General features: G+C 38.7%; 1 protein-coding gene across 3 annotated transcripts; it reads left to right on the top strand.

The window, feature by feature from the left end:
• The first annotated feature begins 480 nt into the window (after positions 1-480).
• AZI2 (5-azacytidine induced 2) lies at positions 481-23,151 on the top strand. 3 transcript variants are annotated; one of them, XM_064415085.1, is made up of 8 exons: positions 481-773; positions 9,300-9,529; positions 12,011-12,136; positions 12,457-12,556; positions 14,220-14,368; positions 16,789-16,850; positions 19,561-19,676; positions 22,450-23,151. In XM_064415085.1, exons 2-8 carry the CDS (start codon positions 9,305-9,307, stop codon positions 22,836-22,838), a joined length of 1,167 nt encoding a protein of 388 aa, XP_064271155.1. In that variant the 5' UTR covers positions 481-773; positions 9,300-9,304; the 3' UTR covers positions 22,839-23,151. The 3 variants fall into 3 exon arrangements, with proteins under 3 accessions (XP_064271155.1, XP_064271137.1, XP_064271146.1); XM_064415067.1 differs by lacking the exon at positions 481-773 and adding an exon at positions 901-1,031; XM_064415076.1 differs by lacking the exon at positions 481-773 and adding an exon at positions 5,241-5,391.
• The last annotated feature ends 143 nt before the right edge of the window (positions 23,152-23,294 follow it).

Genomic DNA, 23,294 nt, shown 5'->3' with positions numbered 1-23,294 from the left:
GGATCTCACTAGTGCATATAAATATTTCAAATGTGGATGCCAAGAGGATGGTGCCAGAGACAGGACAGAGACCAACGGCCATAAACTAAAACGCAGGAAGTTTCACCTCGACATAGGGAAGAACTCGACACTGAGGGGGCAGAGCACTGGGACTGGCTGACCAGGGAGGTCGTGGAGTCTGCTTCTCTCAAGATATTCCAAACACCCCTGGACGTGTTAATGCAGCGCTGTTCGTGGTGACCCTGCCTTCGCAGGGTGCCGGGCCTGGATGATCGCTAGAGGTCCCTCCCATCTCTAACAATTCCGTGATTCTGCCAGACCGTTCCAGCAGAGAGCCCCGACCCGCAGCAGCCCCCAGGCCTCTCGGAGCCGGGGGCAGCCCCACCCGTGGCCGGGCGGAGCCAGCCCTCGGCCGCGCTCGCCGTGCGCCCGGCTGGGCGGGGCGCGGCCCGCCTGCACGCCGGGATTTGCAGTCCGCCCTCCCTCCTCCCGGCCCGGTCAGGCGGCGGGGCCGCCTCTCTCCTTCCGGGAGCGGCGCGCACCCGTTGGCGGGGACCGGGAGCGGCCTTTGTTGACTTCCTCGAAGGCGGCGGGGGCGGCGCCGAGCCCCGGGAATTCCCCGCGGCGGCGGAGGCCGAAAGCGCGGCCGGGCCGGCGGAGTGGGGGCGATGGGCGCCCGAGGGGGCCCGAGCGGAGACCGCGAGGGGCGGCGCTGCCTCCCCGCCGAGCTGAGCGCCCGCCGCTGAGCCGCCCGGCCGAGCGGGCCCGGACAGGTTGGTCCCGGCGCGGAGGGGAACGCGGGGCCGCCCCGGCCGGGGCTCCCCCGGGGTGCTGGGCAGCTTCGTGCCCCGTGGAAGAGGAGCGACTCCCCTTGGAAAAATAGGCTGGTCTTTCGTTTCTCCTCTTAAAATAGAGTCGTCCTTGTCGAAGCCCAGAATTGTTAGGGTTGGAAGGGAGATCGTCTAGTGCAACCCCCCTGCCGAGGCAGGGTCACCTCGAGTAGGTTACAGGTGACACAGGAATGCGTGCAGGTGGGTTTTGAATGACTCCAGAGAGGGAGACACCACACCCTCTCTGGTCAGCTTGTTCCAGTGCTCTGCCTCCTTCATATAAAGTTCTTCCTCATGTTGAAGTGCAACTTCCTGAGTTTCAGAAGGAGCAGCCTGTCGGTCTTGTGCCGTGTCCCTGCCCAGTCACACTTGGCCGGAATAAGGGGTCATCCCGTGGCAGGAGGGTGAGCAAGGCTTCCAGGAACCGCAGGCTGGGGCTGGGCCTCGGGCAGGCTGTTGGGCTGGTTACAAAGCTGCCTCCGATCGAGTTGAAAAACTGCGTGGCTTCTTGGAGCTGCAGTTTGAGCCTTGGTACCGAGCAGTCTGGCAAAGGAAATGAGCAAACTACGGTGTAAAAACAGAAACATGATAGAATACGTGACAGGAATGCAGGTGCTGCAGGCCGTGTTAGTTTGGAAAAAGGAAGTGCAGATGAGCATTGAGGTAGTTGTGTATGCTAGTGGTGCTTTAAACTTTTATGAAATTGCCTCTTTAAGTCCTGGTGTTTTACCTGGTAAGGAAAATACCTTTATCTCCTTAAATAAATTGGTCCCCTAGCAATTTAGAAGTGAGTGTCAGCTGTTCCAGTGAGTGCTTTTAGGAGTTTTTTATTTCTTAAGAATCCTTTCATTTCCCCACTGCCTCTCACTGTATGTTTGCAGTAAAATCAGTGTGCTGGAAACAGACTCTGGAAAAAGCGGAGTTAGGGGAGAATTATTGCCAGGACAGTAAAGTCTGCTCTGGACTCCAAAGGTCAGTTTCTCTTCTGAGACAGTTTTCTGGGAGATGTTGTTATGGGAAACTTGTCATTTCCTGGACAGTGATGTATGATCACATGCTTCTGCTGCTAATAATCCAAGTTATCTGTTCCCACATCTGTTTTAGAATGTTAGTAACTCTACTAGAATTACTGTAGAAACAAAAAGAAAGCTGAGATTATGACTACTTTTTGTTCTTTGAATAATTGCTGTTTAATAACAGGACTTTTGTTAGAAGTGTTTATCAGATAATTGCCCTATAGCTTAAGTAAATTATTATTGCCCCAAATTTTAAGTAGAATTTTTTCATCTGAACTCTCAGTGAAGTAAGAAAGCAGAAAACACTGGTTCACTGAACTCTAGATTACACAATATGCAGGGCTTAGCCACCTTCTCACTCCCAAAACCCATATCTTTTGCTAAAATTGGTAATTATTCAGGGCCTTGTTTGCTCCATTTCCAGTTTAGGAAAGTGTGAGGTGACCATTACCCAAGTACTAGTTAGGTTGTGTTTTACAATGAAAATTAGATACTAAAAACTTTTTCAAAAGACCAAAGAGGGTGAAGTGACATCTTTGTGCAGCAAAAACGGATAATAAATTAGAGATAGTTTTAAGATAGCCTAAATTTCAGCAAATATTCTACTTTGGTTTTCAGTATATCTCTATTTTCTATGTGAGACTCAAAAGCTGGGGAAAGTGTGAAAATTATTGGTCAAATATATGAACAAACTGTGATTAGTGTACTCAGAGCAGACAAGTAGAATAATTTCATCTCACAGCATTGGAAAATCATAGAGTTGCAAATGCAGTAACATTTGTTTGTATTATTTCAATAGATGCATTGAATTGGAGATTGTGCACTATAAAATGTTAAATCTGGGTTGCCTACTTAGGAAAGTGGAAACTCCCCTGTCACTGCACACACTATCCATATCTGGTGTCTTTTGAAATTTGAAGAAAAAAGAACATGTAGAGGGAAACAGGATAAAATGCAATGTGGCTTTACCTTTTGATATATGTTTTCATACTTTCACAGGGATTTTCTAGACAGGGGAAGTCTGACAGTCCATATTGAATAAAGCAGTGATAATGAGATCCAGTTTGCTAAGATAGTAATGCTGGGATTAACTAAGGGATCAGGATAAGGATCAGCTTGGTAGGAGTCAGTGGGGAGTTCTGCTGAACTCCATACCCGTGTCCATTATCCGTGGTTCACTTTCGACTCAGTCTTATGTTTTTGCTAAATGTTTATACTATAGTTGCATTAATTAACTAATTTACATGATTATACAAGGTTTTTATGTGGAGTTCTTAGTGTATGCAATTGTAGATAAACTAAAATTTGACAGAACCTTTAGGGAGAAGAAATTAAGTTTGAGAGTGTAGGTGAAGCATAAATGGCTTGAATATTCAAAGTCATCCACTTAGAAGCTGCTAAGTGGAACTTAGGTTCAAATTACCATGTTTGTCTGAAATATTGCCCTATAAATCTGAATATAGAATTTTAGAAGACAGCCCAAGTTGAAAAGGACCTGGGAAGATCATCTGGTCCCCCTGTAAAAGGGAGCCCAGATCAGATTTGCTGGCATCCTGTCCAGTTGTGTCTTGGAAACAGATGTTGTGTTAGTGAGCTGCAGGATGACCAAGGGCCATTGGTGAGACTCACTTGCCTTCAAGTAGCTGAAACAGGTGGGGCAAATTACCAATTGAATTAAAAGTTAATGCAGTTACAAAAGCCTTATCACGGAACTTGTGAACTTACTGAATGGTAATTAATCTATTTAACTTAATAGGAGGAAGCTTGTGATTGGGAGGTAGGACCTGCTGTTTGGTTTACAAAGGAAGGTATGAAAAAAAAAAATCCAGAACAAATCCTCTAAACTTTTGGAAGTAGTTATTCCATATAAACCTTTTGAAATGGGAATGAATGCACAGCAAAAGAAGGGTTTCAGTAGCCTTTTAAGATACTTCTATTTGGTGCTAGAAATGTTTAACAGCCAAAAGCCATTTTGCTCCTACTTAGGTTTGTTTGACAGTACTGCTTTTAATTACTTTCAACATTAAATGTAATAGTTTAATAAACAGAATTATATGATGCTGAAGGGATAATATTTTATTGATTCCTACTTCTGGGTTTTTATTTTCCCCCTTTTCAGGTAGTTGTCAGGGAAAGTGATTATTGTGACAGCATCCACAGAAAGGCAGATTGAGGATGCATAAAGTTTGCAAATTAGCAGTGGAGGTAGTGGAGTCTGACACTGTTCAGAGAAAGTAAAATTTATCAAGTGCTGTTGTCATAAAATGGGGTTTTTATTGCTTTTCTGGTTGTTGTGAGAGTAGATTATTTACTGTAAAAACCTTGAGATTGAAAAAATTGCCTGTTGTACCTAAGGAGATTTTACTTGGCTTTTGTAGCTTACCCAGATATTCAGGATAGATAAGCTGCAGTGATCTGGTGTGTGAGCTCAGAGACAGTGAGTTTCCATTTCCTGAAGGCAATAAAACGAAAGTGCTCTGGAGGTCTGATGCAGCTGCCGTGCTGCCGTGTTCCTGAAGGAGCTCCGTGTTCCTGAAGGAGCACCATGCTGCCGTGTTCCTGAAGGAGCTCCGTGTTCCTGAAGGAGCTCCGTGTTCCTGAAGGAGCTCCGTGTTCCTGAAGGAGCTCCGTGTTCCTGAAGGAGCACCATGCTGCCGTGTTCCTGAAGGAGCTCCATGTTTCTGAAGGAGCACCATGCTGCCGTGTTCCTGAAGGAGCTCCATGTTTCTGAAGGAGCACCATGCTGCCGTGTTCCTGAAGGAGCTCCGTGTTTCTGGGACGGCCGGGCTGTGCCCTGTGCTCAGGGATTCGCTGGGAGGGCGCTGGGCCTGTGGACTTTGGCCATACGGAACGATGAACAGCGGCCAAAGTGGCAGCTGCTGAGATGTGTGAGTTTGTGTGTGAGAATTTTTATTACTCTCTAAAAATGGAGCAAGTATGTGTAAAAAGTGATGCCTTTCTCTGTAGAGCAGTCTGTTCACAACTGGAATCAAAGAGAGCTTAAGATTTCTGAAGGAGAGGTGATGCAAAGTGATGGATGCTTAAAGAGATTGGAAGTTTTGCTTGTTTTAACATCTTGTGTCATATGCTCCAAGTACTGTGTGAGTTTTTGATGCTGGCTGCAGGAATTCTGTATTATTCCTTGCTGTGCTGAAGTATCTTTTGAAAAAAGAAAAAAAAAAACAGTACAGCTTTTCTGAAATTAAGGTGAGGGTTGTAACATGCTCACTCAGGAGTCCTTTGGTTCAAAGGCATTTCTTGAATTTAAAGGTTTTTTTTATGTTTACATGCATTTATGTATACCCTTCTCTGTAAGGCAAGATAAATCTGTACAAAAATTATGCTGTTGCTATCAACAGCTGGAAGCTGTTCATACTACCATTGTGAAGTCAAACCCTTGGAGTCTGGAAGGCAAACAGGAAAACAACCATCTTGAAATTATTTGCATTTGATATTTGGAAATATTTTGAAAACTGCTTTATTCTCTTTCAAATCAGCCATTAGGCCAAAATGACAATCTGCTTCATACTGGGAGAAAATTTAATGTAATCCTGCTTTTACTATCTCTCCTTCTGATCCAAGAATAAGATTAGCATTTCAAACTACAGAGCTCTGTTTGTGCAGTGGTCTGTTGTGCTATTAGAGCCTCTGCATCCCATGTTCCTTGTATGTAGAATGTGTTTTGTATTTAACTGCCTCCCATGGTGTTAATAACTAGTGTTCTTAAAGCTCTTTAAAGAGAAAAGCGATGTTTCTGCCAAGCATTAGTAAGATATGGGAAAACAATATTTTGCTCAAAATACTCATTGTATTGAATCAAAGCTATTCTCTAACCTATGTGGAGCAACAGACGTGGTTCCTGTTAGTTCTTTTCTTCACATTATGTGAAAGAAAACTTAAATGGTGCCACCTCTTCAAACTCATTTGCTTATAAACAGGGAACAGAATTAGTCCTGCTAGAACTTAATTCTGTTTCCTGTCAACAGTGTATTCAGGTTGGGTTTTTTGTTTGTTGGCTTTTAAATGTTAGTTAATACAAACAGTAGTGCTGGTACTCATTTAATGTACTTAGTTTTGGACATAAAGTTCTTTTAAGTAGGCTGTTTCATGTGCAGATCATTCTAAAGTGTAAATGAAATATATTTATCGCAGGCAAAATACTTAGCTACTGTGCTGCAGTAAAGGGAGTAAAAAGTATTGGGAAGACCTTTCTTGGGATGGGATGTGTGGTAAATGGGATTGTGAAGTTTGCCTTAAGGAGGCCGAGATGGACATCAATTGTATTCAGAGACATTAACTTGTCAGTATATTACTTCAAATATTTTAGTGAGAAATCTTTCACTTGAACTGGTTACTTAGGACAGATTTGCTCATGAATTGCAGCTCCAGAGAGGTCAATATTCACTCAGGTGTTTCAGAGTGTCAGCCCTGGGGCCTTTTCAGCAGTGCATACAAGTGTGACTTTGAATGAGGAGAAGTTAAAACAGATTAAAACAGGGCAGAAGTCTGTGGCTGGACTTGGTGAACCATCCTGAAAGACCTTCTGTCATTCTTCCAGATTTGAGGAGCTGTAACCTGTGGAATAATCAAAACACTTATTTGATTGTTGCCATCAGTTCATATTTTTAGAATGAGGTAATATAGTACTGGGGAATCTAAATTTTGATTCCTGTCCTTGAGTGAAATTAAAGACTACAGCTGGAGTTGGGGATTTCTTACAGATATAGAGCCGTTTTCTATACTGAGGGTTTTTGTCTATCCTGACAGCAAAAAAAGCAGGGTGAGCTGTGCATTTCACCATGGCCTTTTATAGTACTGCTGATGTTGAACTGTTTAATGGCAGCTTGCCATCACTTAGTATGCAATACAGTTAGTCAAAAATGTGTATATTGGATTTTTCGTAACTGTTAGCTTCTGTGTAGAAATTTAGAAAAGCATGCAAACAAAGTCCCTTTGAATTATGTGGAATTATATGCTTCTCTTCTAAGTAATCTCCAGTTCTGGCTTAGAGAGCAGCATCAGAAAACCAGAGTTGAATAATCCTATAAACTAAATGAGATCTTGCAAGTAAAAAAAAAAAAAAAAAAAGTCACTGATCTTCCTAGCAGGTGCAGGTTAGGTGTGTACTTGTATTTATAAAATAGTATGTGTGTATGCTGAGTCTTGTTCGGAAGGTGTCTCTCTCTTGGAGGCTCACAAAGGCACTTTTAGTTAACAAAATGCAGAATAAATATGGTCCTGTTTTCCCATATTGCCATCTCCTGGTAGCACTGATGTGTGCAAGAAATAGGGAATGTATGATGCTCCAGTTTAGGAGCTATAGGAAAGCATGGGGACAAAGATCTGTGTTATGTACAAGGTCACAAATCTGCTGCTTTCTTTGAGAGATAATGATAAGCTCTGACACTTCTTTAACGACATTTGAGTCAAGTGTTCCGAGAAAAGGAGATGTGTTGCCTTGAGAGGGCAAGCTCTTGGGAATTTGATGAGATGGGTGACAAGACTTGCAGAGCCTTTGGTGAAATGGGGGAGGATAAGCTGGTATGTTATGCTCATCTTGGAAGACAAAATGAGCAATTCCTTCAGTCAGTAAATGCAGTTTGAATGATGTGGTGCTTTTGGTCAAGGTCACCTTGTGCATGGAGTGATACTGTTCTTACAATGAAAAGGAAGCAAACCTTTCTTGCAGGGTTCTTTCTACTTAAATATCACAGAAATCACAGAATATTCAAGGCAGAACAACAAGCAAACGAAGCTTAGGCTACTTTTTTTTTGTCAGAATGCATCAAACACACAAGGCATCTATTCACCTCCCAAATATAACCATTAAAAGGAGTTCAGCTTTGGTTTGTAGTGTTCTTGTCTTTTTTTCACTGTTGAAAAACTCCACTGCTGTCTTATTTAGTAGAAATGAGCTGTCACAGTTTTTTATCTTGTTGTCTAACTGGCTTGGAGCAAATTGAGACAAATGTGATAACAGCACTATTGTTCAGCAGTAGCTGTAATACAGCTCTTCATAATGCTGCACTCTGAAAGCTTTCCAGCATGGTGAGAGAAATTTGACCATACAGACAAGCTCCAGGCCTTTACTTCTTGTAATCTGTAAACAAATGCAAGTCTAGTTTGAATTCAAATAGCAAATACACAGTAGAAGCTGCAATTGTGAGTGTGGATTTTTTTTTTCACTAATGCCTGCTTTTTCTGCAAAGTTCTGCCGATCAAGTCGGTTTTCTGTTGAAATAAGTTTTTCCTGCAGTACAAAAAGCTGTCTTCATTATGCTCAGTTCCTTCATTCCAGCATTTCTGTTGGTTCATTATCTAAACATCAGGAACCTAAGGATTTATTGAAGGGGAAAAAATAAAAGTCTGCTTTTTGTAGAAGTCACATCACTAGTTTGTTTAAAGGGGAGTGGTATTATCAGGCACTTTGTAGCATTTCTTAGTACTGCATAGGAATACAAGTAATCTTGATGTTCATAACTAAATGAGATGTGTCTTTTTTTGCTTGGTTGTTTTTGAGTTTTGGAGGTGGGCTTGTTTTTAAATAAACCCCAAAACTTGTTCCAGATAACTTGTAACTCTTAAGGAAAATGCTTTTGGGGATTTTCCATTGAGACCTAATACTCAAGAAAATATATAGAATTTCTTTAAGAATGTATTTTGTCGTTGAATGTTTTGCTGTGCTTGAATGATGTAGGTTGTAACAAAAATGCAGTGTAACATCTACTTTGCGTTTGTCATTCATGTGGATCTGCCTGGGATTTTACAGTGACACTTTACTAATGATCAGATTATTGTCAGTTTTCTCCACACATGTTGAGGCAGGTCACGTTATTGTGCATGTTTTCATTCTCATCATATTTTCAGTCAAAAATTACTGTAATTGTTCAGAAGGAGGTTTTCTGCTGTGACCAGGGAAAGAATAGCTACTCATGCAGTCTCTGTAAGGACAAATACAAGTGTAATTTAAGATTCTGTTTTAAAGTTTTGGAAAAATATAAGTATTTACATTCAAAAATAAAGAGGCTTTGGCACTTGTGCTCAGGAACCACAGGAGTTAGTTAATTTGTTGGAACTGTACTCTTTTACTGCTCAGTGCTGGCTTGCAAAAGCTCTGATATAATATTCCTTTGGAATTCAAATAGTTGGTATCAGCCAAATTCTACAAATTTGTGTTAAGACTTAATAAAAATGAATTTGAGGGTTCATACATCTGATAGGTACTCAAAATATTTATATCAAGTAACAGTGAAATGTCTTTTCTAAACAGTGTATTTTCAAGGTGACATGGATTTCAAGATTTTTCTGTGATATTAAGATACCTTCCTGATTCTTCAGTCTTGTCTTGTCATACTTAGACAGAAACACCCTCAGTATTATTTTGGAAGGTTTTCAGTCTCTTGATGAATTTGTCTTTGTAAAATCTTAGCACTTATATCTGTCTTTTTAACAGCTGTCATGGAGGAGTTGGTAGAGGATGACATCTGTATTTTGAACCATGAAAAAGCAGACAATGCTCACAAGAGAGACAGCGATATTCCTGTTCCATCCTATAGTGGAGATGAGTCTGTTGCCTCACACTTTGCACTTGTCACTGCATATGAAGATATCAAGAAACGACTGAAGGAGACAGAGAAGGAGAACTCCTTCTTAAAAAAAAAAGTGAGAATTTTAGAAGAGAAGGTAAGAAGACAATTGATGTACCTGTTTCTCGTATTAGCTTCTTTTTTGCTCCTGGCTGGATGGCAGAGAAGGTTAAGGATTTGAAATATACACTTGAAATAATTTCCATGTTAAAACGTTTTTATAAATTGTTTTATTTATTTAAGTGAAATACAGTTTGTTCCTCTGGTAGTGTAGTTGTGTAATTCTGCCATTTTTGATTCTCACTGGGCACATATATGATGCAATGCAAAGACAATGGCTGATTCAACAGATGTGTAGTTGCATAGAATTTGTCACTGTACTTTGGGTGCCACTTCATGGTGTTTATTAGCTTGGGCACATGTGGGTATTGTTGAACAGTGAGGTACAAAGCTTGTAAGTTATCAGAATCCAGGAATTGTCTATCAAAAACCTTGGGCGTACCAAAATGATAAGGAAAAATTGGTTGCTAAGAATATCCAGCTAGGTCTCGCTAATCACAGCCTCAAGTGTGAAATGCAAAGTTGCAATGCCTAACATAGATGTTGGCTTGGCTGGCTTTTGATGCAGTAATTCTGAAATGTTAGTGAATATTGGAATTTGTTTTATAGGCAGTTTCTTATAGCCATAAACTAGTGAAGTTCATTACAGCTAAAAATTGACCAGGGCACAGGTTTTTCTCTCCAAGTAAGGAATGTCATGATTAAATGTATATCCATTGTTCAGAGCACCAAGTGTCTTTGCACTGCAAAAGTTCTTGACTTTGATAGATGGCATTCTTATATAAGATGCAAAGATAGATCCTAGTGTTAAGAGCTGAGACATTTTTTAGGACTTTCTCCTAACTGTGCTGCTGACTCTTAAAAGCTTTCCAAGTGTGTATTATTTTGTGGCATTGGAATGAAGAACTTGAGTCACACTTGGCACAGCTTTGAGCCACTTATTTGGAAATTCTTGGTGAAGACAGGATTGACTTTCGCTCAAAAAGGAAAAACTATCTCAAGACTGCCTTTTATATAAGGTTTTAGGGGGATGTTGGGAATAGAATAGAGCTTTAGACCTGAACCATGCTGAGTGTAACATCTCTTGTGTTGTTACTCAAAATCACAACAAACAGGATTTGACCTTGACAATTCTTTTGTGTCTTTTGGTTTGGCCTGGTTTAGCTTAATTCTCTTGAAGATGCTGCTTTGTTTTCTGTAGAAAAAGCTTTTTAGTATGTGAATACCATTAAAATGTTTCTATGAGGGAGGGGTATTGAGAAGGCCAAGACTGTTAGCGACTGTTATTCAGTCTTTGTCAATAGCTAGTGTACCTGCATGCTTAAAAAATATATGGGGAGTTACCCCTTTGGAGTTTGTCATTTCAATGTGCATAGAAACTTCCAGAACACTTATTAAGGCTTGTGCTCTAGTTGAGTGGCTTTATTAAGGGGAGAAAAATATAAAGGACAAAACTTAAAAGGAGCCATACACATACAAAAAAAAAAGCAAAGGGCAGAAGCTTCCTGTCTTTGTGGCTTGTTTTCCATTCTTTCTTTCAAGCAAACACTTTAAAGGAGAGCTATTTAAGGTAGATAGGTGAATGTCAATGCTTTGTTTTAGTAATTTTTTTTTGCGTGACTCTTAATTTTTAAGAAAATGTGTGCAAATCTGTTGTGAATATCTGCAAGAAGTACACTTAAAGGAAGTGTGCAGGATAAAAATAATGAAAAGGAGAATAGAATACTTAATTAAAGCAAGAACTTTTTATATGAATGGATATAATTTGATGTAAGACTTCTTTTTTCTGTCTTATTAAAACACTGAATATATTTTAACTCTGTTCCCCTTTTTCTAGCAATCCAGTGAGTAGTGGTTATTCTGCATTGCTTGTCTCTTGCCATAGCAGGCAGTGAGATGGTGGTGATCTGAAAATTAATAGATATTTGTAAAATAATTCTGCTTTGGCTTTTCTTATATAAATACACTGAAAGAAATTTTTATTTACATTATGAGGCATTTAAGAAATTATAGTTGGTTTCCTTTGAACTTGCTATATGTTGTGCCTTTATATGCTTAAAACTCCTTTTTCAAAAAACAGTTTACATTTGTTCAGAGCCTGGAAAAAATAGAATTAAGGCATTGTCAGTGGGAGTAATCATAACTTATGAATGGTTTTGAAGTACTCATAGGAATGAGCTCTTAGCAGTCTACTGGAAAGTGTCCCTGTCTATGGCAGGGGGCTTGGACTAGATGAGCTTTTAAATGTCCTCTTCCAACTCAAACTACTCTATGATTCCATGAATTAGTGAGCATTAAGTATTCTTAGAGATTTCAGAATCTGTAGACAGCCTTTGTTGCACTTTTGGAAAAAACTTCGGCCCATATCACTGTATTTGTTTAATTTGTTATCTAAACAGAAAAAAAGGGAAAAGCTGTTAGATTAATAATGCAGGCTGTACCACTGCCTTTTTAAAATTTTGCAGTTCCCAGCATAACATCCAAAAGTTCTCACTTGTCCTGTGTGTTGAACGTGCAGGTGCTTGGCTCCCGGATGGAAGAGGAATGCAGCTCAGTTGGGCGGGAACAAGTCAATAAGGCCTACCAGGCCTATCGAGAGGCCTGCATCGACCGCGACCATTTGAAAAGCAAACTGGAAAAAATGGTGTGCCTTTTTAAGTAATGACTTCAATGCTTGCTTTAGCAGCTCTGCATAGTTAGTACATGTTTACTGTAGAATGAACTTTATATTCTTAAGATCTATGGTATTTGTTTTATCACTCTTTCAAAGTACATGACAATATTTCTGTAGAAATAATGATTTAAAGTACCTCAGTTTTATTACTGGGCTAGAATAACGCTAAAAAAAATCAAAGCAAAAATTTTTGTTGTTGTATTTGTTCTAAAATATTGAATTGTCAAACATGGTAGAAAAATGCTTCACAAATTATTTTGGGTTGGGGTTTTTCTCCCCTCTGAAAATAGGCAAAAGAAAGCGCAGAATCCTTGAAAAACTTGAACGAACAGTTGCAATCTAAAGAAGTAGAGCTGTTACAACTAAGAACTGAAGTGGAAACTCAGCAAGGTATGCATTTGGTTACTTCATCTTAAGGTATGTTGAGGAGCTGTAGTGGTTATATTGTGATCTTGGGGCATGAAGAGGTTTAACCCTATATAGGGGCAAGGTAAGAGAGGCATGAGCAGCAGTGAGGTACTTTGAACTTGTCTTCATTCTCATGAATGTTGATGGGTATGTTCTGAGGCTGTCGCGTTCTTCCACCCTAGATGATTTACAAATTTGAAAAATGGGCACCATCTAACAGTTTATATGACACAGGCTGTGTCATGTACATCTCTGGACCCCACCACCTTTTCCTCAGAGCAGGGCAGAGGCCTGTTCAAGTATTCAGTCAATCCCACTTCCTCTGGCACCTGCAGAGGGTCCAGTATATTTTGCTTCCAATTGCTTTGTCTCACTGTTGGATACGACAAAGACAAGGATGTTGTACAGCAATAGCTGCAGTTGCCAACAGTTACTTAGCTGGCTGGGAAATGAGGAAAAATAGAAAGATGTTGGTTGTAGAAAGCCTGGTGAAAAGAGGAAGGGGAAACTAACACTATATCCTGGCAATTCCAAAAGCCCAAATCCAGCATCTCTTACTGCAGTTGTAAAGAGTACTCTGTATGTGATAGATTAAATCACCATGGAAGAAAAAAACCCTTGATTAATTTAGTTACAAGAAAATGCCATCTGTATAAAGTCAGAGTATGGACTGACTTCAGAGTCTGTACAAATGCAGTCATTTGAAAGGCATTTTGAGCATAGCTGTGCTTGAATTTCATTACTCTCCTAGAGGACTTTAAGCATGTAATGCACTACTTCAGTTGCACAAATGTTTAAACTTAGAAAAACAAATTGCAGGTAGTGCTAGTATCACTGTTGAGGATGTCATCCTTTCAGGAGGTAAGAATTGCAGAGTTTGTAAGGAGAGCTCTGAAAATGTGATGATTTCCTTATTTGTAACTCAATTTTTCTCATAAGTGGACTCTGAGTACCTTGTTTAAAAAAAAATCAGTGTAACTTAAGGCTGTTTAAATATTAAATCTGGAAATAAGTGTACCACGCAGTTGAAGACTTAGGGGTTTTATTTCAGTCACATTCCTTCTTTTCTTGCTGTCTCACTAATGCCCTGCTACTGATCTGATGGTAGCATCAGCTTAGGTTGCTTCTTGCAATGTGAATTGCTTCAGTCTAACAAAATCTGTGTAACTTCTATGCTTTCCCCTTTTGTTTCGATTGTATCTTTTGTTGTTCTGTGTGGAACTTCTTGATGTTAAACCTGGGGAAAAATTAATGTTAAGTGCTGTAATAATACAAATCTGAGAGCAAAAAGACTCATGTTTTCAAAGCATGTAAGAAATATGCAAGTTGGCATATATGATGTGTATTTGCCATAAATTGTTTTTTTTTTTAATTTTCAGCCTTTTTATGCTAGTACTTCCTTTTTCGCTGTATCAAATGTCCAGTGCATTCCTAGAAAGTAGGGCTCCATGCTTTAAACCCAGAAAATAGACCACCTCTGCCAACAGCATTACCACTGTTATATTTCCCTGTTGCCATGGACTCCAGTTTTTTCAGAATACAATGTTTTTGTAGGGCATGGGCTGGTTGAAGAGTGTCTTGCATATTGAGTTATATTCTTTGGACTGAGATTGGAATCTAATTGTTTTGCTTGTTTTATTTACAGTGATAAAAAGTCTGAGTTGTACTCAGGCTAACTGGGAATTAGAGAAGCTGAACAGTGACCTGAAAGTGCATAGTCTGGAACAGGATCTAGAAAAACTCAAGGAAGAGTGCAACAGTCTCAGAAAGGAGTTGCAAAATTCCAAGCAGAAGGTACCTTAATTTTTAAGGAATTTTTGTATTAATGGTTAGTTTTAAATCCCAAGGTCAATCAAAATCAAGGATTAACAAAAATACGAAGTATACAATTGAGTGAAATGTTAAACTCTTGGTAAAATTAACCTTAAATATTTTCATAGACTGTCATTTTTCTTTGAAATAGGGACAGACTCCTCAGGGAGATGTTCATGGCATCAAACCTGTCCAAATTTAAGATGTGTCTGGATAACACTCTTAATTAGAAAGTTTAGCTTTAAGTAGTCCTGCAGTGAGCAGGGAGTTGAACTTAATCCTTACAGGTCACTTCTAACTCCAGATATTCTATGATTCTATACAGGTGAGATTTCCCAGCCATTGCCCATATAACAACAGAAAATAAAGCTTTATGATATTTTATAAGTAGCCACTGAAGTTCTATGTAACCTGGGCTACTAAGAAAGTTTGGGTAAAAGCTGGCCTCTATTATTTTATTTTTTTAAACAGCAATGGGATGCTAATGTTTAAAGATGTCATGAACTGTGTTTAAGGAGGCCTGGCACTTTTCTTTAGGGTAGTTGTGTCAAGCTTGTCAGGAAAGTACCTCTTTTGGCACCCTTCCCTGCCATTTCTGGGGCACATATCTGTTCTGAGGTACACATTTTGTAACCTAGGTGTCGTTAGGACCTCAAAAAGAAAATTAAGATAACAGTAACAAAAAGCAGTAAGTTATTGTGCATTCTTTCTGCTTTCCATCTTAGCTATGATGAAAGGTACAGTGCCAGTCTCTAGGACTCTGCAGTCACACTGAAGTTACATAGTGAATGTAAAACATTTAAATATGATTGTTTGAGGAGGCAGACTGGTTTAGATTCCTTATGGTCATTAATAATGATGATTATGTAATCTGGAATCACACAGCATTTGAGTGAGTCTGCATTTTTTCCACTAGGTGGGGATAAAGCATATGAGGTGTTTTGTTAGCTTCCCTTACTGTTGGTTGTTTCACTTGGGTCTGGAGCTGTTTCAGGTGCTTTCAATAACTTGTAAATCTGAAGGCTTGCTGTAACCTGGTGTCTTCGGGTAGCTCTAGAACAGAGTAACAGCTGCATAAATAATTGCAGATTGTATTGTGAGAGTGAATGATGTCAGAGAGAACAGACTAAAATAGCATTTGTAAGGAATACTGCATGTGACCCTGTTTAAATAACGTTTATGCCAGCAGCTTTTGTTGCACAGAACAAATATAGGGCACAGCTTTTTGTTTTGTTTTGGGAGGTTTTGTTACATTGTTTTATGGGGGTTTTTTTGTTTGTCTTCAATATAATTTCTTCTTGATTGTGGTAACTGCTTAATACAGGAAATTAAAAACTGCATGTTTTCAAATGTGGAGTAATACAGTGCAACTTTTTTTTTAAGCTATGAATTTAAATCTGTGGGAGATGGTGAGAAGTTCAGGAGGGGAAAATCTGTCAGGTTAAATACAGTCAAGTGTGATCAATGGGCAATGACAAATCAGCATTATTTCAACTCAGCTGGTATTTTCATTATTACTTACTTTCATTTCATTAGTTAGTTTAGCTAACATGTAATGAAAGTAAGTAATAATGAAAATGAAAACAGGAAAACATGTTTTCAAATGTTTTCTACCTTAGGCAAGTGTACTTTCTATTTTTCTGTACTTTTAGATATTCTTACTCAAGTTTTACATTGTAGATGATGCAGTGTGTACATTGTATTGACAAGTTGCTTGAAATATGTGCAGCCTGTCTTAAAGCCTAAAGGGCTCAAATCCATAACAGCTTTGGCTAGAGGGAATGATAGGAAGGGAACATGGAAAGAAGGGATATGAAAGGGAAGGAGGCTCATCACAACTGAGGGTCTAATAGAAGCACAGCTAACAAAGTGAGCCCAGTGTTTGATTTGTTAAACAATCCTGGTAAATTCAGTGTGCTGCCTATATATGCAATTTTAAAGTAGTCTTTCAGACTGGGGAGATAAATTATGTTCTGTCATAAAAGTAACTTACGGAAGTAAGTCTATACTGAAACAGCTTCCTTTAAGTTAAGGATCTTTATATACTGAGACAGAAAGACCAAAAAAAAAAAAAGACTGTTTAAAAAGCAGAAATTGAGAAAGACTTTTCATGTCCATTGAAGAAAGTAATCAATCTCTAATTCTGAGAGTTCAGCTGTTTTAAGAAAGAAGAGTATGGAGGTGGCTGAGCAATGCCTTCATATAAGTTGGTAGTTTAACCATTTTTTAGTGGAAATTCTTAGTAAAATTGAAACCCACTTTTGAAACACACTGCAGCTAACACAAATGAAGACTATACTTGTGAATTTCAGTATTAGGCAAAACAGAGTTTCACTGCCTTTTTTGAGAGAGAAGATCTGAAATCATGTTCATTCATTCTCTGTTTTCACTCTGTTATGCAGGACCAGGCTCAAGAGGAAAATCCATTACATGGAGACCACCTTCAAAGGCAAGACATCCAGAGGTATGAAATACTTTATTTTCAGTTTACTGAGGGACAGTTAGTTGAACAAGTAAATTATTCTTGCTGACTGCTTAGGCGTGTTATTTCAAGTTGCATAATTTCATTGAAAGCCTAGGTATAGTTATTTAGTAAGATCGTTGTACATTTTTTTCTTTGTTGTGTTTGTAGTTCAGGATGGTGATGATGAACATTTTTAGTTATGCCTCTTGGTGCACTTACAGCATTTTCCACCAGAGGGAAGAGCAGCCCTTCACAATGCCAGGCTTTAGTGCAGTGGGCCTTGGTGCTTCCTTGGGTGTTGAAGAGACTTTTCTGCCACTGAAAGAGAACATACAGACACTTCCCATCATCTGTTCTGTGGTGCAGTGATGATAACAGTGCACACACTACACACAAATCACACTTTGTCCTTTCACCTTGACTGGATACTTATTCCTGTGGTTCCTCCTGGAGCTTTGCTGTCAGCCTCACACACCTGATGGAAGATGTTCTCTCAAGACACAGCAGTTATCTCTTTGAGTGCTGGTCTGATCAAACTGATCATTTGATCAAATAACTACTGAGCAGATTTATTCCACCAATTGGTGCTCAGGTGGCAGCCATTGAAAATAGCACTTGGACAATATAGTGTTTATTGTAATATAAATACTAAATGTGTAATAAATATGTAAGCCCATCCAAAAATCTGTGGAGAGAACACCTGAAAAACCTCCTATGAGAAACATTTGTTGTAGCAAGCAATCCTGCTTTTTATAGGAAATGGAGGCATTTGCACCTAGTTCACTTTCTGGAAATAGTTATTTTGTATTTGTGAGCAGCCTGCAAATCTGACTTTAAATTCTCAGTGTGCAAATCTAATTTGCTGTAGATTTAGTGTAGGCTGTCATAGTGAAGGTTCACATTACATATTAGCAGGCAATATAGGATAAACCTCCAGGCACAGGGAATCCTTGGTTTTCAATTACAAATTCCTTGAAAATTAGGCTTTGCAATGGGATTCTAGGTCACTATCCACAAAAGCAAAACCTGTTGCATGCGATTTAAGTGGAATTCTGGTACCTGCAGCCCTTTGCAAGATGCTTGTAAAAGTGCTAAATACATTTTTAAAAATTCATCCAAGCACTTCCCTTCCGGTTGGTGGCAGACACTTGAGCAGACCCTATATTTACCATTTCTGTGTTAAATATTGGACAGTTCTTGATCTTGTTTTATAGACCAAAACATGAGAATTAAGGAAGTGTAGTTGCCACATCAACTGTAAAATTAAGTTGTCATCTCTTAAGAGTTGAAAGAGCCAAAAGGAGTCTGCAGTAGAAAGACCACAGGTTTAGCTGAACTTCTTGAAATATCAATTCTGAAAATTTTAACCTTCTGTCAGAATTGCTGACACTTAATACATTATTTATTACAATAACACCTTGCTGTGTTCATTAACGGAACTTTATGAATCTGAATGTTTGTATTCTGGGGAAGTATTTCTGTGGGTAGAAGTTCTATTTCTTTGTTTTAAGGGAACTCTCTTAGTGTTGACTTGCATAATAGCTACTTCTCAGAGGGATTTTGAACACATTTGTGCTTGATAGTTCATGGAGGAGTGATCCTATACTGCCGTTTTTGAAGGATAGCGTTACATACAGTTATAAAATTTATTAATTCTTACTTATGAGATATTGAGCTGTTTTCAAATAAATGCCTTTTAGTGAATGTAGTGACGAAGAAAAAATTATGGAAACTCTCATCCATTATATTTGTCTTCAGTATATATGTTTTCGTAGAATGTTAATCATTAAAAAAGCATTAAATCATTGCATTCATGTTTAAGTTGAAATAATTATATCCTTATGCCTTTGAACACTAAGTTAATTATTAATCAACATAAATGTGATATTCAGTGAGCCTTTGCTAGAAATTTTACCAAGAAACATATGGTAATGCTGACTTTTTTTTTTTTCACTCTTAATTTTCTTACTAGTTATTAACCTGAAACATCAGTGTTGGAACAGTGCTGCTGTTGCTAAATATGTTTCTTGTATTATGCTGTCTTAGAGAATGAATTGGAACACTATTTTTTACACTGTCTGATTAGGCAGTGTATTAACATAAATTGGAGGCCTTGAATATGAAAGAGTATGGTTTATATTTTAGATTGGACTCTGTGTGTATGCTCGCTTTGGGTCTTGGGTATTTAGTGTGAATTCAGTGTAGCAATGTGCATGGTATAAGACCCAAATACTGTTTTTTGATTATTTGAAATTATAATCAATCAATATTACTAGGCTCACAGTATGTGTTGGGATATGTGGTCATTTATTGAAAGGTATTTAGAGTTAACACTCTGCCTTTTTTATAACCTGGTGTACTTTAAATAAAGGATTCCTTTGAGGTGACTAATTTTCTTGGAAGATGGTTAGTTTCAGATACTGAAATGAAAAGTAAGCTTCATATTTCTTTCCTTTGGGGAGTTGAAATTATTATTACCTAGTACGTCAATATATAATGCATTGTATATTGCAATAGGCAAGAATCAAATAAAATATACAAAGGTCTGTCTGTTTAAGGTAATTCTCAGTACTGTTCAGTCCAGTTACAGTTACAGTACTCCAACAAAATTTGCAGAACAATTTATTAACAGTCAACACTTAATAGGCATGTTAATAGGCAGCTTTAGAGGAAGCAATATTTAACTTGTAATAAATTTTTGTTTTGAAAGTTTGCAACAAATATATTGGGACCTGAAGAGAGAAATGTCCAATTTGCGTGTAGTGACTGACAAGCAAGCTGAGGTCCTACGAAAACTGAAAAGGAGCCCACCAGGAGCCAAGAAAGGCAAGTCAGTGTTGGCAGTAACAGACCTTACAAACACAAACCGTTGATTCAAGCTGTAGCATTTTTAAAATAAACCAGCTATCATATCTTATCAGAATCTCATCAATTGAAGTTGATAACCTAGACTGTATTATGGTTCCAGCTTCCCCATTTTCTGCTTTTGCTTCTGTCTCATACTGGTCAACTTCACACATAAAGGTGTTGCTGATGTGTTTTTTCTTCAGTACTGTATTCTGTTCCCCTTGTGGCTTTTTTCTCAGTCAAGTGTTGCTTATGTGCACAAGGCTGAGGTGTTAAGTTTACTCGTATTTGACCTTTTACCACAACTACTTCATATTAGGGGGGAAGAAAATCTTTTTTGCAAATGCAGTCTTTTTTTCCCAGTGCAGAATATATGAAGTATTAAATTTGCAACATTTTAAAATCAGACTTTAAAAGACTGAAATTCCCTATGGTTCCCTATTTCTTTATATTGTATTCAGAAAAGTTGTCTTTTCTAAGAAAAAGCTACACAGTGTGACATTTCTGAATGTCAAAATACTGGGGAAACAAAACTGCCTTAAATAATTTTAAGGGTTAAATATTTTTCACATAAAGTATTTAAAATTTCTGTGAGCACTTCGTCAGACAGTTCTTCTGTTCCATACATACGCTTCTCTCAAGCCAAATGTTAGACTATCAGGCAAACAAACTGTGGGAAAGAAATTTCCTTTGTTTTCTGCTCACTTCAATTGTGGTCTTTACTGTGCTCAGAATACTTGTGGAAGACAGTGAACTTGGTTACAATGTACTGGTGACAGTCTCTGATGTCCCTGTCCATTACCAGATCAAGACATTTTGTTTCTAAACAGCTCAGTGAGGTAATGACAGGATTCACCTCCCGAGCAGTCCTTGCCTTTGTGGTCAGCAGTGACTAATGATCACTTTGTCTCTGGTACTTGGCTGATACAAACTGTCAACCCATTTTGTAGACTTGGCCATATTGTTACCAGGTGAGTCCGTGTTCCTACAATTCTAAAATACGTTTGTCAAATAACTGCAGCAGAGAAACTGGGAACTGAATGAGTCTAAATCTTAGCTCTGTCAAGGTTTGATGTGATCATATGCTGTCTTTATGGCCTTGCTTTTAATTTGGAGTTACCTGTCTTGCCACTACCCAACTACTGATTTTTCTCTTCTCCTTGGAGAGGAGACTCATTTTTCTGCAGTTCTTATGCAGCTGTCCATCCACAGCTATAGAAGGCATTCTTGATTGATCAGGAAACAGTGGACTTTTGCCTTTTCATCTGTAGACTTTTTTCAGTAATTTTTCATAAGTGTGTGAGAGTGGACAGGTCTGATCTTGGCCATCAGCCACACTTGTGAAGGCTATATCTCTGCTTATGTCTGTCGACAAACCTTGCCTCATGCAAAATATGGGTACAGTTGACTGAAGCCTTCCACTTCCTATACCTCTAGAACTGACTTTTGGCCTCTACAAACCAGCTGCCATTGTCAGAGGTGCATTAATTCTGCAGAACACGTGTTCATTACTTTGTGTGGGACATGAACAGTATCAGTTAACTGTGGACTCTACTTAGAATGTAGAGAGGCATTTTATTAATGTTAATTATGGAGGCATTTTTAACAGATGGGTGTGCTTGTGGGGTTTTCTGTTCTGTTTATTTTTCTTGTTAGTGTTTTTTTTTTGTTGTTGGTTTTTTGTTTGTTTTTTTTTGGGGGGAGGTTGGTTTCTGGGTTTTTTTGTACACTTTCCATCTATTTTCAGTGGATTAATTTTTTCTTGAACTTCTAAAGGTCTGTGGGCCTCAGATTGCTTTTTACACCTGCCAGCACAAAGGTGCCAAATCCAGTGCCTTAGCATGTCTTTCAGACATGATGCCCATGCTATTGGAGAGTGGTTTGGGCTAACATCCACAACCTTTAATTTATTGTGACAAACAGAAATTGTATTCTTGTATTCTCAAGATACCAGCTTCTTTTTCTATCCCTTAAGAACTAAACTTAAAAATTGTAATTCATCTTCAAGATTAACAGCTGCTCTAGAAAACTCTATGTAAGATGTGAGTTTAACTGCAGGAAGCATTGATCTACTGTGATTACACATTTATGTAAATTATCACTACAAACCAAAATGACCAGCTTGTCTTTGGCCATATGTTCAGATATGTGTTGAAGGTACAGCTCTCCTATTTCAGGTAAATCCTGTTCCATTTCAAAATCCTCCCCTGCCTAACAGTTTAAAACTCCTCTAGAGTGTCACATGGCTAACATTGCAGTCTGTCACTTTACTTTTGAAAGTCAGACAGGAGAACCTGTGAACACCACGTGTTTCCCTCTTACTGCTTCATGGGCAGTGAGAATTTGGGTTCTGGATGGCATGAGAATACAACTTGTTAAAGAATCAGGAGAATAGAGAGCAGCATTGTCTTCTGCATCTGGATGATTTCCCCAAGCATGTAAAAATGGTCTCTGTTTCAGCATTTGTTTCAGTCTGGTCAGAAAGGTCCATCAGTTTATCTGTGTTGAAATGGGAGTTGGGAGATATCCTTGGAGTTGGGTGTATTTTAGACACTGTGATTTCAAGATTTTGGGTTCATTTTGAGACTGCTGAGGGTAGTATGTTGTTTTTAGATTTCAAGTAGTTACTGAATATGGTCCAAAAACTTGTGGCTGTGTTTAATATCCCTGCTAGACTGTAGTACATTTGGAGTACATGAAAAATGCATTAGATAATGTAATTTTTAAATCTTTTTTTATCTTCTTCCTTCAGCTGCCTGTACTGCACCAGTGCAATGTGTTGACTTGAACATTTCAAAGGTGAATTTGACATCTGGGGTAGTCTATAGAAACCTGTCACAAAATGATAAAGCCCTCGGCAATGCTGTGTCTCCCCCTCTGCTGAGAGATGCCCGTGTCCCATCAGAAAGGGTGACCCTACAAGCTTGGACAGATGAGAGACCAATTCCAGCTGATGGCAAAACGTTTCAGGAACACCATTCCTACGGAAAGAGCTCTCTGGAAGATAATTCCTGGGTATTCCCAAGTCCTCCAAAGCCCAATGAGAATATGTTTTGGGAAATGAAAAATAATCCAACTTTGTTAAACTGTCCAGCAGATTACCTGGATCAATGTAATCAAAACTGTCTGCACAAGAGTTAAACAATTTTTAGAATGAACTGAGGCATTTTTGGAGTGATTCTGAATAGGCACCTTAATGCTCGAACTTTTAAGGAGAGAAAACAAATTGCTTGAGATGTTCTTTCTTTATTTTTAATTCTAGTTCCAAATCAGAAAGCCTAGTCTTCCTCTGCTGTAAATCAGGAGCGAGTTCCTTGATGTTAAAGCTGTGCTGGTATAATGTAAATACAAAGAAATCTAGCATGGGGGCTAGATAGTCTTGTACTGCAAATGACTTACATTTGCTAAAGGTTACAATGAAAAGTGAGTTTGTGGAATAAAACAAAATAATCCAGTTCTGTATTTGTTTGCTATTTGTATGTTATCAAGAAAATACTTGATATCCAGTGTTAGAACTTGTACCAGCTCTGAGCTTACATTTTGACAGTGTTCTTTTTCAGAATAAGAGATAATATGAAGAATTGGATTCTCTCTTTC

Source organism: Passer domesticus, chromosome 1, assembly GCF_036417665.1.
Source record: "Passer domesticus isolate bPasDom1 chromosome 1, bPasDom1.hap1, whole genome shotgun sequence".
Taxonomy (NCBI): Eukaryota; Metazoa; Chordata; class Aves; order Passeriformes; family Passeridae; genus Passer; species Passer domesticus.
This window is presented reverse-complemented; position numbering and strand designations above follow the sequence as displayed.